At 38.9% G+C, this 17,650-nt stretch overlaps 1 protein-coding gene across 10 annotated transcripts in view; it reads right to left on the minus strand.

Moving 5' to 3' along the window:
• The window catches only part of DYNC1I1 (dynein cytoplasmic 1 intermediate chain 1), a 308,417-nt gene that overhangs the window by 169,598 nt on the left and 121,169 nt on the right, over positions 1-17,650 (minus strand). For 5 of the 10 annotated variants that reach the window (XM_032402092.1, XM_032402094.1, XM_032402095.1 and 2 more), the window contains one exon: positions 15,554-15,637. The exons of 4 other annotated variants lie outside the window; for them this stretch is intronic. In XM_032402092.1, coding sequence (XP_032257983.1) covers positions 15,554-15,637 — 84 coding nt within the window. Of the gene's footprint in view, positions 1-15,553; positions 15,638-16,137; positions 17,512-17,650 lie in introns of those variants that run through there. One more of the 10 variants, XM_032402101.1, reaches the window with a different exon arrangement.

A 17,650-nucleotide genomic window follows, 5' to 3' on the forward strand; every position in this document is an offset into this window, starting at 1 on the left:
CATGAGATCGAGCCCCATGTTGGGCTCCACGCTCAGTGCAGAGTCTGCTTGAGATTCTCTCTCTTCCTCTCCCTCTGCCTCTGCTCTAAATAATAAATGAATGAATGAATGAATACATACATACACACATATCTTTAAAAAAAAAAAAATTCCAGTCCACTGGAGTTGGAGTCAGTTGACAGGGTAAGTCATGATCAAAACCTACCACTGTGATCTTAAATAAATCACTTAAATTTTGTGAGGCTCAGTGTCCTCATCTAAAAACTGAAGGGGCTCAACTTGATCACTGTGGAGGTTCCAGAAGCTTGACATTCTATGGTTTAATGTTTCTAACACATACACTGTAATCTTGACATTTTCTCAGGCTACAGTTCAAGTGAGGGCAAACTTACAAATACCCCACCTAAAGACACTTCCAATTCCCTCTTATGTCCTTTAGGTAAAGAGACTTTCAATTCTATTCAGACCTTTTCCCAGAGTAGGTACTGCTTAGCAATCAGAAGCATAAAATGCCTGTCTTAAGTAATGTGCACTGTCATGTTTTAAGTCCCTAAGTTAATTAATTCCTCTTTTCTTCATATTAGCCATGATTCCATGATTGTGATGCAACTTCTCTGTTGTAAAAATGTGCTACCATATTGTATATATGATTCTCCAATACGTGAGGGAAAACAGAGATTTTGCCAGTTTCTAATGCTGCATTATTTTTTTTGAATTTAATTTTATTATGTTATGTTAATCACCATACATTACATCATTAGTTTTTGACGTAGTGTTCCATGATTCATTGTTTGCATATAACGTTATTTTTCACAGTAAAAACTGAAAATAAGCTAAGTGTTCACCAAATAGAGAATGATAAAATAAATTTAAATCAGTCCTACTACAAACAATATACAACAGCTAAACAAACATACGAGGTAGAGCAACATGTCTTGATATGGATAACAGATCATAACAGCCTGTTGTTAAATGAAAAAAAGTGTCATATTGAATATGTACTATATAATACCATCTATATAAAAATAAAATTATATATATACATAAACATTGCATATAAAATTACATGTTACTCTAAATATATAAAATTGCAAAGAAAAAATCTAGTACAGGGGTCAGCAAACTTTTTCTGTAAAGGGTCAGTTGTTAAGTATTTTAGGCTGTGGGAGCCTCATGGTCTCTGTTGCAGCTACATGACTCAGTTATTACAGTGTGAAAGCAGCCACAGACAATATGTAAACAAATGGGCATGGCTGTGTTCTAATAAAACTTTATTTACAAAAACAGGTGGAGAGCTGGATTGGAACTTGGGCCATAGTTTGTTGATCTCTGATCAAGAATAATACATAGTAACCTGATGAAAGAGTTATCTACTAGACGGAAACCAGAACTGATGAGGAATAGTCAAAAGATTTTTCTCTTTAGCTGTATTGCTAGATTTTGCTTGTGCATTGAGAATATATTCATGAATTACTTGTGTAATTAACACATTTAAAAGAATAATATTAATTAAAATAATAGTTAAAAGTGATTTCACTTGCCACTTAAAGTAGCAATACTCTGATTTGACAAACTTTTCTAAGATCTCCCCAATAGGTTCCATGAAGCAAACTTTCTGCCTTGAAAATATGAGGGCATTGTTCTCCTATCAGCTGTCCTGGGCACATCAAAGTATGACAGCCCAGAGTCTGCCAAGCTGAAGGACAAAGAACACTGTGGCAGAATCACACTCTGAAAAGCTCATGGAGCAACCAACCTCTCCAGTAAATGAGGACAAGCTGCCCTGTGTTATGTTTCCTTTTCAAATATTTTTTTTACATCAAAAACACATTGCAGGGTAGTGAAGACTTCACGGGCATCCTACAAAAACAGGCTGCATAATTCTGATATTGAGAGCCAGCCTAGTTTTAATTAACTGCCAGTACTCAGCCACATCCTCAAGCTCTAGATAGCCAATAACAATCTTGTAATTTCTAAATGTGAACACTACTCAGGTGGAGACCAAATAGTGAGGGTTTCAGCTTACCTCTTAAAATGTAAACATGAAATTTCAGATATCCATAGCAACCAGCCCCCCCTCTACCTTAGACACCTTCTTCAAAAAAAAAAAAAAAAGTGGGGGGGGAGGAAAAAACATTTCTGTGGTGGGTGGCATGTAGACAGTTGCCTATTAAAACGATAACACTGAAATATAAACAGCCAAACCTTTTCATCATTTATTGACAAACAATGTACAAGACTGCTAGTGAAATGCTTTAAAAACCTTTTCAGACATGTTGGAAATTAAGAGATCAGCAGCAAGTGAAATTGACAAGAATTACAATTAATGCCACCACAATCATTAGTAAAACACATTTGGCTACATATTTGTATGCCAACAGTTAAGAGCAAAACAGAACCCTAGGAACACCACCATGCCCAAAAGTTATCTGATTTTTACTAATTTAGCGACCAGCCAGGCTAAAGCAAAATAAAGAACTCATGTGCTGGGAAACTGAGGTATCCTGATTCTAAAAGACCTTACCAGCTCTGGATATTGGGAGCCCTGAGTCATTGCTCATTTCCCAGGCTGAGAAATCAGGGCTGCCTTTCCAGCATTCATGAATTTAACCTTCTGTGCAATCACCCTTTCCTTGGAAAGTGTTTCTTAAAAGCCAGTAGTTAGTATTCAAGTCAGTTCACAAAATACCCTCCAATGTAACATCAACTGTAGAATGGAAAAATAAATGGTACATTTGGGGGCAGGGAGATGGGCAAAATGAGCGAAAGACAGTGGGAGATAGAGGCTTCCAGTTATGGAATGAGTAAATCACAGGGATAAGAGATACAGTATAGGGAATACAGCAATGGTACTGTAATAGCATTGCACGGCAATAGCTGGTAGTTACACCTGTGGGGAGCAGCATAATGTATAGGCTTGTTGAATCACTATGTTGTACACTGAAAACTAATGTCACACCATGGGTCAACTATGCTTCAATAAAAAACTAAGTAAATAAGTGGTACATTCACACAGTGGAATACTATATAGCCGTGAAAGGAAATGAACTACAACTACACACAAGAATGAATGAATTTCAAATATAATGTTAAACGAAAGATGCCAGCCATGAAAGAATATATTGAAAGATCACCTTTGTAGAAAGTTCAGTACCAAGCAAAACTACAATGTTAGAAAGTGGCCCCACTTTTGATTACCCACGGTGGGAGCAAGGACTGAAGGTGGACTTCGGTGTTTTTCCTAACAGTAGGCTGATATTTTTAATACTTGATCTGGGGGTTGTGTGCATGGGTGTGTTCACTTTGTAAAAATATCAAACCATGTACTCCTGATTTGAGTACTTTGCTGTATGCTTATTGAATTTACAAACAACAATAAACAACCCCAATACAACGATCACTGAGCAGCAGAAGTGCCAAGCACTACGCTGGATCTAGAATAAATATGGATAATCTTTATCTTTCAGAAATGTAGCATCAAGTAGGGGAGACGAATTTAAAAAGCAAGACTACATTATTTTAATATGACTTGGGCTATTCAAGAGTTAAGTAAAGGCACCACCAGAGCCATTTCTTCTGCCCTCATTGTGAGGGAGGTCCACAGAAGTTGACACTGAGCCAAGCCTTGAGTGATGAGTTCAACAGGCACAGAGGAAGGGAAAGGGGCGTTCTAGGCATGAGCACTACGGGAGTTTAGGGCCTGGTAGAATGGAAGAGCAGGATGCACACAGTGTTAGGAAAGGAAAATCACCCACCTGGGGGTGGGTGTTGACAATTAAAAAGTACCCATCTTGATGTATTTGTTGAGTACTTCACTGTTTCTCAAAGAACACTTTTTACTCATACCCAATTGTAAGGTTCTCATCTTCAAAAGAGAAGTATCTCTAAACACAGCTGAATCAACTACACAATGCCAAGACGTTTGGGGGAGGGACGGAGGGAGAGAAGAAAGAAGCCAGACTGCTCACTTAACACTCAGGACCAGCAAACCAGCAGCAGCAGCGATAACCACCATTTATGCTTCCTACTTGATATGCATTGCTATTATCTCATCCTCACAGCAATTCTAGGAGCTTGGGACTATTACGATTTCCATTTGGTAGATGCCAAAACTGGGGCTCAGTGAGGTCTGGGGCATATGGCTGGTAAGCAGCAGAGTCACAGCAGGGACCCTGGGGGATCTAATCTGGAGGCTGGCCCGCCCAGCGGACACTGACCTGCCGAGCAGCAAGCGGCCCTTGGGCATCGGGCGTCAACTCTTCCCAGCCTTTAGGGGAGAGCTGACCTCAGTGTTTGTAACTCCTGTGGCTTCCTGGGAGGAACAGCTGGGAGGCACAGGAGATGTGGGTTGTACACAACTCTTTCCCGCTAAACCCAGGCTCCAGGCGCTTCTCACTCCCACTGTTCTCGCTCTGGAGGGTCCATAAAACTTACAGCACCTGGAAAATGTGCTTCTTGAACAGAGGTGGCTTTAAAAGGGGAGGGATGAGGAATAGTTCAGGTGTGAGCCATACTGAGAAAATACCTGGGGGAGGTTATCTGGAGAGCAGAAATAAGGACTTGGCATCCTGCTGCCGAAGTTAAAATTTCACATTGATGACAGGGACGTGGCTGGAGCACCATGTGGGAAATATCTTTAAAGAAATGTGTGCCATTCTGAGGAAGGAGGCAAGGCAACACTCAAATGGAAGGCAGAAAGTTTGTGTTCTAAGTCAGACTCTCCATTTTCTTTGTCCTCACTGTCTACCCCACAGTGAAAGGTCTGATAGCAAACGGCTCAAACCACATTAAATGTGGCCGGCAGGGCCCCAGCTTCTACCCCACCCGACCACACAGCCCTCCTGCTATTTCAGGCCTCGGGTTCTATAAAACAGACGCCGCTGCCCTCCATCCTGGGTTGAGTGAAATTATGCGGTGGTTTGGTGAAGTCAACAAATAACTAGAATGAACCACATTTAGGGATATAAAAAAGGAGCTACTTTTCATTTTAGTTCTAGTTTTCAGAAGGCAGAAAATAAGGACAGCTATCCTCTGTTGCCTCTTATCTGAAAGTTGGATTTTTAAAAACTTTTTATTGGGAAATGATTTCAAATGAATGGATAAGGTGCAAAAATAAAAATAGAACAAAGAGCACCCATGTGCCCTTTACCCAGACCCGTCTATTATTAATATTTTACCCCATTTGCTGTATCATTTGTGCTCTCTCTTCCCTCCATCCCCCCTCCATACTTCTCTGTGTATTTCCTAATTACAGGGATATACTCGCACATGACCATAGGACAGCCATCCACTTCAGTAAACTGAACACTGATGTCATATTCTCAACTAATCTACCATTCGTATTTGATTTTGTCAGTTAGCCCAAGAATGTCCTTCAGCCCAACACAAAGGCCACCTTTGCCATGATCCTATCCCTAACATTTCTCCCTCCCCTTATGACACTTGTTTAGCACTTAGATTGACTTCTCTTGTGACTATGATGATGTCCTGCCTTGCCCTACATGGCCATTTACCTACTAGACTGTAAGTTTCTTGAAGGTAGGGCAAATACCTCTTGGATGAATTGCCAAGCATGTGTACGTATACACTAATATAAATGGCTGTAGAGGCCAGTAATTTGTAATACATGCGTTAAGACTTCCATGATGTCATTTTAGAAAATGAATACTTTTTCCCTCATAGCCCAGGAAGATTCGCATACTGTACAACAAGAACTTTTAAATGGAATTATTAAACCACAACAGTCTTTGCTCATGAGGTGAGGTGAGTTTGTTGCAATATTTTCACAAAAACTTCCTAGTATTGTCATATATCCTGAGCATATGAGAAGATGGATTACAATTCCAAAGCGCTGTCACAAATGAAAGAAGATAGTAGGAAGAGAAAAATGAAGAGGGGGGAACCAGAGGGGGAGACTAACCATGAGAGACTATGGACTCTGAGAAACAAACTGAGGCTTTTAGAGGGGAGTGGGGTGGGGGGAAGGGTTAGCCCGGTGATGGGTATTAAAGAGGGCACGTACTGAATGGAGCACTGGGTGTTATACGCAAACAATGAATCATGGATCACTACATCAAAAACTAATGATGTAATGTATGATGACTAACAAAATAAAATTAAAAAAATAAAATACTTCCCTTCTGTTTTAAACTATTAAACATATTTTAAACTATAAAAATATGTGATAGCCTGAGGAAAATATATAAACATCAAAAGAAAGGCAACATTGAAATTGGAACTTTATAATAAAATGATATGGAAAATCTGAAAAAAAAAAAAGAAGTAGTTTGAACAACATGGTCCTTATTTAGCTAGGCACTGGGCATTAAATTAAAGATAGTGTGACAAGGATGATCTATATTGAAAGAGTCTCAGGAGGTGGTGGGGGGGTGCATCTTCAGGATTATAAAAGACTGAGGTCAACAAGGTAGCTATTAAAGTTAGCTATTAAACTAGACAGAAAAGTTGGTTTGAATCACAGTGAATCACAATTTAATTCCTTATACCCCTGACTTGCATTGTGCCCTCACTACAATTTTATGTACCTTTTATTCATCTAGCCACACAGAGAGGGATGAGAAAAACTTGAATGTCTTCAAAAAGAGTTTCAGAAAACTGTCCATGAAGCCACAGTGGCTCTATGTTCTCAAACAGAAGGAATAAATAGATTTCTTAAAAAAACAAAAACAAAACCAAAAAACAACACTCCCGGTTCTGTCATCCAGAGATAACTGCCATTAATACTTTGGTGTAATCATTTCAGTCTTCCCGGTGCATATGTATAAAATAGGTATTATTTTATCAGTATCAGATTACAGTCACATACATTTTTGTAAGCTTTTTATCCTGTGACCTGTTTGATTTTATTTTTTCACTTAAAAGTGTATCTTAAGCTATCATTTTTAATGGCTAAATAGTGTTTCATGGTATGATGCATCTCAATGTATATAACTAGTCCCCCCAGCAATAGATATATCTCTATTTTTTATTTTGTGATTGGGATATAAAAAAGGAGCTACTTTTCATTTTAGTTCTAGTTTTCAGAAGGCAGTAAATAAGGACAGCTATCTTCTGTTGCCTCTTATCTGAGAGTTGGATTTTTAAAAACTTTTATCGGGAAATGATTTCAAATGAATGGATAGGTTGCAACAATAAAAATAGAACAAAGAGCACCTGTATGCCCTTTACCCAGATCCATCTATTGTGAATATTTTAAACAATGCTGCAATAAGAATTCTAGTTTTAGTCAAATCTTTTTTCTCATTCTTAATGACTTCCCACAGGAATAATTCCTAGAAATGAAATTTGCTCAGTGTGTACACTGCTTTAAAGCTTATGATGGTAAGTATTGCCAAGCTGCCTTTCAGCAATATTGTGACAATTTTAACTCCTGTAGCAATGCCAGAGAGAGCCTCTTCACCAGTTACCTTTGCCAACTCTGGGCATTATCTTTGACAATTAATTATATGCAACATGGCTCCTTGTTTAAATGGGGATTTCTTTGATTTATACACCAGGTTAAACATTAACTAGCTGAATTGGAAATTTGCAGCCTCCATTTGGGAGTTTGGGGCCATAAATATTTAAAAGATAAAAAGAAAAACTAAAGAAGATAAAACAATATTTAAAGCATTATTTTAAATCCAGTAAAATGCAATTCCACTCTACATAATAAAACAGGCATAAGAAGAAACAGGGAAGGTTTGTTCCAAGTTTAAGCACAATGTCACTTCTTGTGAACATGGCTCTTACTCTGCATCTATGAAGGATCAGATCATTTTGTAAAGTGCCTGTCAAATTTTGGCTATTTTCTATTTTCTAGAGAGTTGAATGTTAAAAATCAATAGAAATGTTACAGCATTCATGCTGCCTTTAGAAGGGTTGGATGGACTCATGCCCACAACTTTCAAAGCCATTTCTGTTTAGAATCTTGGGAAGGAACCTATTCCAAACTTCCAGAATCATAGCTGGCAGGCTATAATTTAGAGTTGCATACAGGATAATGTGTATTAGTCCATTACCAAGCTGTAAGTTGACACCAACCTTTGGAATTGCTTTCTCAGAGGAAATGTTGAAGAGCCAATGCCTCAATCATTTCCAACAGGGCTGGGAAAAACATTCAGACAACCCATTAAATCCTTTCATCTCACATTTTGATGATTTTCATCAAAAGGGAGGTGGAAAGGGGGTGATTAGACACAAATTTTCACTCCAGTGAAAATCCAAACATGTATTTTTAAGCTCAAGACATTGATAACATATTGGCAAGTTCTTGTCCCCACTTACGTGAACCACACAGCCACCCAGAATATCCTAATGATAATGAACATGTTCAGAAAGAGGGGATGGTGGGCAGGTACGAAAGCAAATGCTGCAATCCATATTTGACAAGCAAAAGGCATTTTTGTGCACACCAACAGAAGCCTAAGTCACCAAGGAGGAGATTTGAGATTTTCAGTTGCCAAAGTCTACACTGAATTGCATTCTAGCTGCGAGATGAGAGGGTTGTTCTTTAGTGATCTCTAAGAGTCTGCCGTGGTTACACAGGTTTGACTAAGGCCGCATTAGAGCCACCTGAGGAACTCGGGGAGAGGCCGCTTTAGGGTAGGTCAAAAACATAGGCTCCATCTCTGCCCGTGCCATCTAGCTGGCTTCCGTCACAATTCACGAGAGGCCAGATACTCTGGCTTCAGCCACCACAAGCTGAACCACTGTGCCACACCAGCTCTCCACACCAACTAGATCCACGCTTTATCTATGAACAAATGGAACCTGCTCAAAATCTAAGCCTCCCCTCAAACTAAGCAGAAATTTAATAAACACTGAACATTTAATGTTTGACCTTACATGTTTCCCCATTCTCCTCAAAAGTAGAAAAGTGTCGTCTAGTATCTAGCCCACCCCGTCCAATGGAAATACAAGATGAGCCACATACGTAATTTAAAATTTTCTTGTAGCCACATTTAAAAAACAAAAAGATGAAATTTTAATAATATATTCCATTTAACCTAATATGTTCAACATATTACAATTTCAATATATAACCAATATAAAAATTACTGAGATAGTTTCCATTTTTTCCACTCTCAGTCTTCAAAATCCAGTGTGTATTTTATACTTGGAGGGCATGTCAATTTGGACTAGCCACATTTCAAGTGCTCAACAACCCGATGTGCCCAGTAGCTGCTCTTTCAGAAGGAACACACATCTAGAGATTAATATGTGGATCAGGATGACCAAAGCGATGTAAGGACAATTCAAGATGCAAAACACAGAAGACTGCATCTCCTGACCCCTCTCCTCACTTCATAAACCCAGCGACGCAAAGAAATGTGGGGAGATGGTCTCCGAATCATCCATTCAGTGCCCACATGTGCTCTCTAACAAGCCTGATGACATCGCATTCCAATGAGGAACGCTGTTCTCAAAAGTAGCCCCAAAATGCAAAGCCATGAGCCTCTCCTGTTTTCCCTTGGCAAACAACGTAGATGTAAAGAAGTGCTCCGTGTGAAGAACACACATAATTGTGTCTATGCCCTCCTGGTGCCAATTCCTGAAAGCCATCATGTCAACATGAAGTTCCTGGAAGTGACTGTCATGCAAGGCCTGAGTTTTTAAAATGTATTAGTAAGTACTACTTCATTATAATTTCCCCCTTCACTCAAATGCCATTTGTAGGATGAAGTCATATAATTTCCATATGTGTGCACTTTGTTCAAAGCAATTAAAAAATGATGAACAGGTATTATGAAGAAGTTTAAATTGCTTCCCCATAATGACATCCCATTGTTTTAACTCTGTAGAGAACTTTTGCAAATAAGCTATAAAATGTTGCTATCCCACAAAAGTGATTCTCCAAGCACAGTCTTCCTCCATATAACACAACCTATAATTTAGCAATAATAATGACACTTTACAAGTGGATGGTCCCTCACTGTTTACAAAGCATGGTTTACACAGTCTCACTAAGCTTCACAAGATGCCTTGTGAGGCACGGATGGCAAAACACAAGGTCTTTGTCACTGGCTCTCTTCCAACATTTGACTTCCTTTGGGCACAGCGAATATTTACCAGGTCAATGTAGGGGGTCTCTCCGGTTTTTGCTTTTTTGTTTTTTTAATTACTATCAATGAATCTTTCAGGTTGCTTGACAAACCACGTCCTAATGGTCATTTGGTTTTCACGCTGAATCAGTCAAAGTTCTTGTCCTCAGTCCTGGTCAAATAAATTCTACTAGCCAAAACAGTTCCCTTATTATTCAGTTAATTCTAATTTTTTTAAAGATTTTATTTATTTGACAGAGAGAGAGAGAGAGATCACAAGTAGGCAGAGCGGCAGGCAGGAGGAGAGGGAGAAGCAGACTCCCTGCTGAGCAGACAGCCTGACGTTGGACTTGATCCCAGGACCCCGGGATCATGACCTGAGCCGAAGGCAGCTGCCCAGCCCACTGAGCCACCCAGGCACCCCATTTAATTCTAATTTTTAAAAATGATAGGCTCAAGTTTTGACCCAAAGACTGATTTATCCTTTAAGTCACTTTATATGTAGTCCTGCCTTGTATGGGAACAGCTATCTCCCGTTGCCCCCAAATCAAGAAAAAAGGCATGAAAATAAAAGGCCTCTGAAGAAATCAAAACTTGCAAGTCAAAAGACGGACTTTAGATTTTAAGAAAAATCTGCTATGAGAATAGAGTCAGGAGGGAGGTTTGATGAGAAGAAATAAGGAACTAAAATAAGAGTCTTGCGAAGTGACAGTGCTCAAGACCAGATGACTTTTTCAGGAAGAAAAAAAAAATAGATAGATAAAACATATAGATAATGTAAGAAATAAGAATATAAGAAAGCTTTTGAAGTCATAAAATAATTAATTAAATAGCTCCACCTTTTCAAAATCTTTAAACTGTTTTCAAAACCAGGAGCCGTGGCTCAGCTGGGTGCTGCGTTTCCTTGGTATCTACACCTAAAAACCAAGGAGGAAGAGCGGAGGGAACATGTTTGCCTATGGAGTGAACAATATGCCAGCTGGCTAACTGCGTATCTACTACATATTTCCCAGCTCACTGTCTCACACGCAGTCCTCCTCCCCCAACATGGAAACAGGAAGGAATAAAGAGAAGGACCTGAACTTTTTGTGTGGCTTGTCCTTTCTCTTATTTTAAATGCCACACATAGAGTACAGTAGGAATGGCAAACCGGGCAAACCAGATTTTGGTTTCCTTCGTTAAATTGCTCCTTATAGTTGGAAGTCCCCTCGTGCCAAAGCAAGCGAGCCAATCAGTCCTTCTCCAAAGAGTTTTGCTTTCGGTGTCTTACAGAAATGTAAAGGTTACTCACTTTGGAGTAACATTTGAAATACATCTCAAAACATACTGGAGCATGTTTAAGGAGGTTTTTGAATTGCTGAAACCACCTTTCAATATTAAAAATATTAAAAAAGAAAAGAAAAAGAAATCTTGAAGAAAAATTTGATTTGCCATTTGATTCAAAGGAAGATTAAAATATAACATAGCAGCTGTTCAATTTTATGTCATTGAAATTCCAGTTTCATAGTTTTAATTGCTACTATGAAAAATTCTTTGATTGCACTTGATGAAATTAAGTTTTGCCTTTTTAATGATTAAACATGGGAAAATTCAAGTGTGTTCTAGTTAAGAATTTAAATTATTGTGTGTGTTTAAGAGATGAAGTAAAATCTACTGGGACATTATTTTATCTCAAGGCTAGATACAATACGCAGTAATTGCATACAGCACTTGCTGGCTCTCGGTTCTTTCAAAATGACTAAAATATTCCTTCAAAGAATAAGACAGCAAGGATTTACTGGCTTAAAGGAAAGGAAACTGTAGGATCACCCTGCTCATAACCATATTGTGACAAGAGTTGCTTCGGAGAAGGAAAATGACATATTCATCATCGCTTGTGTGATAGTCCCATGAGTCACTGGTCAGTCAACACACTCATAAATGTGGTGCACATTCAGTTCCCAGGATTTCATTTTGGAAGACAACCAGGGTGTTTGCAGACAAAAGAATGACCAGGGAACCCACTGGCTCCTCAAAGAGCCCCAGATCACACAAAGATTTTTGATGATGAAGCCCAGACCATGTGTTTCTTGCTGTAGGCAGAAAAATCTGTCCCAGACTATAGCTGAACACTAAAATGAAAAAAGTGAAAGGAGTCAGCCTTTGAATACAAATACAAAGGAAATAATGGATGTGAAATGGGACCATTGGGCCACACAAAAGGGCTCTCCCACAAAATGCCTCTTTGTCCTACAAATGTATGGCATGTTTGGAGATCTGTAGTATTTTTCAACTCTTTGCAGTCATAATAGTAGACTATTTATAGTTGTGAAATAATAAAGCCTCAAAAATGTTGGTAGGTTTATCGATATCCATGATAAATTTTACATCTCTTATGACCAGTCACAATTTTTGGATGAAAAATTCATTCCTTCATCTCAAAGGGAATACGTTTGAAAAACACTATAATTATTGCAAAAAAAAAAAATACAATGCCATTTTGATCAAGAATATAATAAACTTGATTTTATGAAGGTAACTATCATATTAGCAGGGATTGTGCATACACACAGAGAGAGACCCCTTGATTATTATTTCTTAACCATCCACTGAAAATTATATAATTCTTGACTGAATGTTACAGTGACCACTCACCACTAAGTTACTCAGAGCTTCCTCCTCTGTGGGTGGTCATGGGAGTCCTAAATGTGGGGAGCAAACTTTCTCAGACCTTGGAACCCTAATATACACTTCTCACAAAATAGAATACTGGCTCTATTTATAAGCAAAGGCAATCATGACATTCATACTCCACAAATCACACCTTTAACAATTATAATTTATAAAATAGTAAAGCTTGGAGACCATGTTTTATCCAATTTAAAGTCATCTCTCAAAAATCAACCAAGAGTTAAGTTAGGAAAATAATTACATTGAAGTGTAGGGCTAATATATGATAATAAGGATTGCTTTAAAAAAAAAAAAAACTTTAAATTTTATTATTTATTTAAATTTTTTTAAGTAGGCTCCACGCCCAGCATGTAGCCCAACACGGGGCTTGAACTCATGACCATGAGAACAAGACCTGAGCTGAGATCAAGAGTCAGATGCTTAACCAACTGAGCCATCCAGGTGCCCCCCAAAACTTTCAATTTTAGAATAGTTTCAGTATTATAGAAAAGTTGCAAAGATAGTAGAGAATCTTCTCATATACCCTTCACCCAGTTTCCCTTACAGTTAACACCTTTTTTTTTAAAAAAAAAAGATTTTATTTACTCATTTTGTTTTAGAGAGAGAGAAAGAGAAAGAGCACGAGCAAGGGGAGGGGCAGAAGGAAAGGGAAAAGAATCTCAAGCCGACTCCGCGCTGAGCTTGGAGCCCATTGTGGGGGTCGATCTCACAACCCTGAGATCACCACAACCTGAGCCAAAATCAAGAGTCTGACACTTAATCCACTGAGCCACCCAGGTGCCCCCTAACATTAACATCTTACATCACTATGTTATTTGTAACAATCAACTGATCTTGATACATTACCACTATCTAAAGTCCATCCTTTATTGAGATTTCCTTAGTTTTTACTTGATGTCATTTGTCTGTCTCAGGGTCCCTTCCAGGAACATCATTAGTTACACTTACTCATCATGCCTCCTGAGGCTCCACTAGACTGTGACAGTTTCTCAGACTTTCTTTGTTTTTGATAAACTTTGAAAGTTTCAAGGAATACGGGGTCTGGTATTTTGTATGATGCCCTACTACTGGAATTTGTCTGATGTTCTTCTCACGACTGGACTGACTTTATGGGCTAAAGGGAGGAGAACAACAGAAGTAAAATGCCATTTCTATCATATCATACCAAGGGCACATATTATCAACATGATTTATCATTGTCGATGGTAACCTTGATCACCTGGCTGAGGTAGTGTCTGTCTAGTTTCCCCATCATAAAGTTACTCTCTCCAACCTGTTTCCATACTATACTCCATGGAAGGGAGTTACGATGTGTAATCCATACTTAATGAGTGGGAAGTTATGCTCCACCCCCTTGAGGATGTAGTATCTATAGAAATTATTTGGGATTCTTTTGTATGGGAGATTTGTCTATTCTCCCTGATTTATTTAGTTATTCCATTATTTATTTATATCATTACAGACTCATGGATATGTATTTTACATTTTGAGTTATAACCCAATACTTAACTTTGAGTTATGAATCCAATCCAATTCAACGAGTTGCTATTATTTTGTTGCTCAAATTGTTCCAGCTTTGGCCATTGGGAGCTCTTTCCATTCGCTCTTAAATATTACTTTTTAAAAAGAAGACTACATCTTTCCTGTTCTCACTTAATGTTTTTCCCCAAATTATATATGAGAAGAACATGCCAATTTTCATGTTGGTTTTGTACTCTTTTAAATGTCAAACCCAGATTCTTAACTTTTGTACGCGATGGCTCACACACAGAGGTCATCAGGCTGAGTTCTCTCCTTATACAGTGGACTATCAAATTCCTGCCTGGGGCCCAACTCTTCCTCCAAATGAACACAATGCACCAGTTCAGGTTCTTGTAAACTGTCATAATTTTTTCTCTTTTACTTTGTTTTACATATTTTCCTATGAAGTGTTGGCTATGCAAAGAAGCTGATTTCTAAATGTTTACAAATATGAAACTAAACCACACCTAATTAACCCTAGGTTTGTGAAGTTAACCTATATTTGTGAAAATAGAATGGACATCATGTGACATTTAAAGCTGAAATAAGTATGGCATATTTCTAATTAGACAATCCAGAACTAACTTTTTTCTCTTTGAAAAACCCCTCGGTCAGTGACACTGGGCACGTAATCAAATTCCATGTCTGGATTTTATTTTACTTCTTTGGGATGGTGTAACTTGTAGAAAACGTTATTTAGCTATTTCAGTAGAATTGCTAATTTACAAGAATGCATGATCTTATATAAAAATATGAGAATATATAGCAAAATTCTGAGTTTACCATTGAGAAGAAATCAGCCTGGTATAATTAAATTTTCATTTCATGAATATCTCCGGGTTGCCTGCACTGTGCAAAAGTAACAGCTTTCCTGGTGTCTCTCCCATCTCGTCTTTCAAGGCTAGGGGGTTTCTAAACCTGGTGAGCAGTACTCTTTAAGATCTCACAAGATTTAAGTTCTGATATGCTGCCTATTAAAATGGAAAAGGCATGAATTCAGGGAAATGAAAATTTTTATGGTAGTTTTTAAAGGGAAAAAATGGGAGAATGGGAAGATAATAAACAAAAAATTTGTCCTAACAATAAGGAATTTAAAATAAGCAATACAAAGGAACCTAGAGAAAAGTCAGCTTTACATAAATGTCCCCCCAAGGCCTCAGCAACCTTCTGTTCACCTCTAGGAAGTTAGTTCATTCTTTTTCCTGAGCAATTTCTTCAGCCTGACTGCTTAAAGGTGCCAACAGCAACAAACCAGGACAAAAAAGCCAACTGCTAAAAGACACACACACACAGACACACACACACGTCCTTGCTCCCACCTTTCTCCTTCCACACCATGATTTCCTTCATGAACCAGAAGTTGTTTTGCTTCCACCAGGAAGAACGGGAGCATCTCCGCCCGTCTTTCTTGGTCAGTATGTAAGAGAAAAGGATGCAGAGAGAGGGAATGAACAAAAGGAAACTATAAGCCCACATCCCAAAAATAACACCAGGGGGTGATTGCTAGTGGACACTTGAATCTGGAGGCAGAGGGTTTATAATATGGTCTGTAAGATGTAGAGAGGCATAAAGAAAACCTGTCTGGGGAAAATTAAATTAGCTGGATCACTTCTCCCTGGTAATCAAATTAAATGGATTCTTTTATGAAACAGAAAATAAGGCTTTTTACCTTTTTTTTCCCCTTTCAATGTGAAGAAAGGGAAACAGAGGCAGAAGGGTCAACTGACCTTCCGAAGGCCACCCAGAGAGCCTCTTGGGCCTCAGCTTCTCTTTAAAATAAAGGTTTACTTTAGATACTCAAATAGACATTTTAAAATGTTGTGCAAATCCAAAACCTCAACCACTGGTCCCATGTTTACAGCTGAGGATCATACAGATTTCCCTTGGTCCTCTGAGGCCTCACCTAAGAGGCTTGATTGATGATCTCCTGCAGCCCCAGGCCAAGGGACAGAATGCCTCACGGAGAACACAGCCATTAGCTAATGGAAGACATTCTTCATCCTGGGGAAGGAGAGGCGACTGCAGCCAGCTACAGGGCCAGCCAAAAGTGGCACCTACCAGCTAGGAAGGACAGTGAGGGCCCAGTGCCCACATGGCGAAGAGAAACCACATTAAACAGGGTCCAGATTCACCAAGCACGTTATCAGGATGTGCTGGCGCTCCCTGACACCACCATAAAGATGACCTGCAGATGTGACTGTTGTGGCGTTTTGCACCACAATGTCTTAAATAACTCGGAGATGTTCCTGGTTGAGTAAAGGGTGGAGGAGAGACCTGTACATGTGGTGGAGGTTCTAGAATTTCTTTGTAGGAAGAGCTGAGTATAGCATTTTCTTTGGAAGGAGACTAGGAAGAAAGTTGGCCAGAAATTTTTGTCTTGAAACTGTTTGCCTAGCAGTTTATAAAATACGGAGGGATTATCAGTAGTCATCTCAGAGAATGGTGGTCCTAGTGGAGATGGAAATGTTCCTCCTCAGATCGGTTCCTAGCAGCAACACTATATGCAAGGGAAATGCCTGCATGCGAGGAGAGGATGATTTTGAGTCTATAAATTCATTCCTACCTCCCACCGACCTCTGCCTACCAAGCCCTGGGACAGCCCCTCCCCAGTGCAGCACACCCCGGATGGCCAAGGTTGCATATATGGTTTCTTGTCATTGTACCAGGTCAGGGGATAACTGGCAAGGCTAGCTGGAAAGGGAAAGTGTGAACAAGTTTTTATTTTCCCCTTCTTTTGGCTCTCCATGAATAGAACTTTCACATAAGGACCTCAAGCTGATGGAAAAATTAGATAATCACACCCGGTTGCCCTGAACTCATCCTTACAGTGGGTCAGCTAAGGGCTCTGCAGATGTGTGAAGCAAAACTAATTGCCCAGTTTTATTGATGCCTTTGGGGAGATGAGATGGCAAAAGACACAAAGAAACAATTTTGACAAATTTAAGACAGTGTTCTCATTCTGATTGCTTTGACTGAACAAAAATAATTTCCATGTATGTTTTTAAAAGTGCTGAAATCAGGCAGTGCGCAGTTTTCCAAAAAGTGAGACAGCAGCGCCCTCTATTGGCTGATTTTCTACAGCGTGCGAGATCTAAACTAGGGCAAAGCAGCCAAGCTGGGTTTAAGAGACAAGGAGAGCGTCCAAGGGGAGACTGTATGTCACGGAAAACTATTGATATTCACACATTAAAGATTAACTGTGAAATCTTAGTCATTTATAAATGTTCAGGTAAGCACTCTAAGACATGAAAATGAAGTCCTTAGAATAGAAAATACCTAAAGAAAATGGAGAACAACGTATTTCTAATAGAATACAAATGTCTACTGATTACACTGTTTTTATAAATAAACATATTCAAATATTAAACAAAATTTTCCCCTTTAGAGGAAACTGTACAAATAAACACATAGTGATA

Source organism: Phoca vitulina, unplaced genomic scaffold, assembly GCF_004348235.1.
Source record: "Phoca vitulina isolate PV1807 unplaced genomic scaffold, GSC_HSeal_1.0 scaffold4, whole genome shotgun sequence".
Lineage (NCBI taxonomy): Eukaryota > Metazoa > Chordata > Mammalia > Carnivora > Phocidae > Phoca > Phoca vitulina.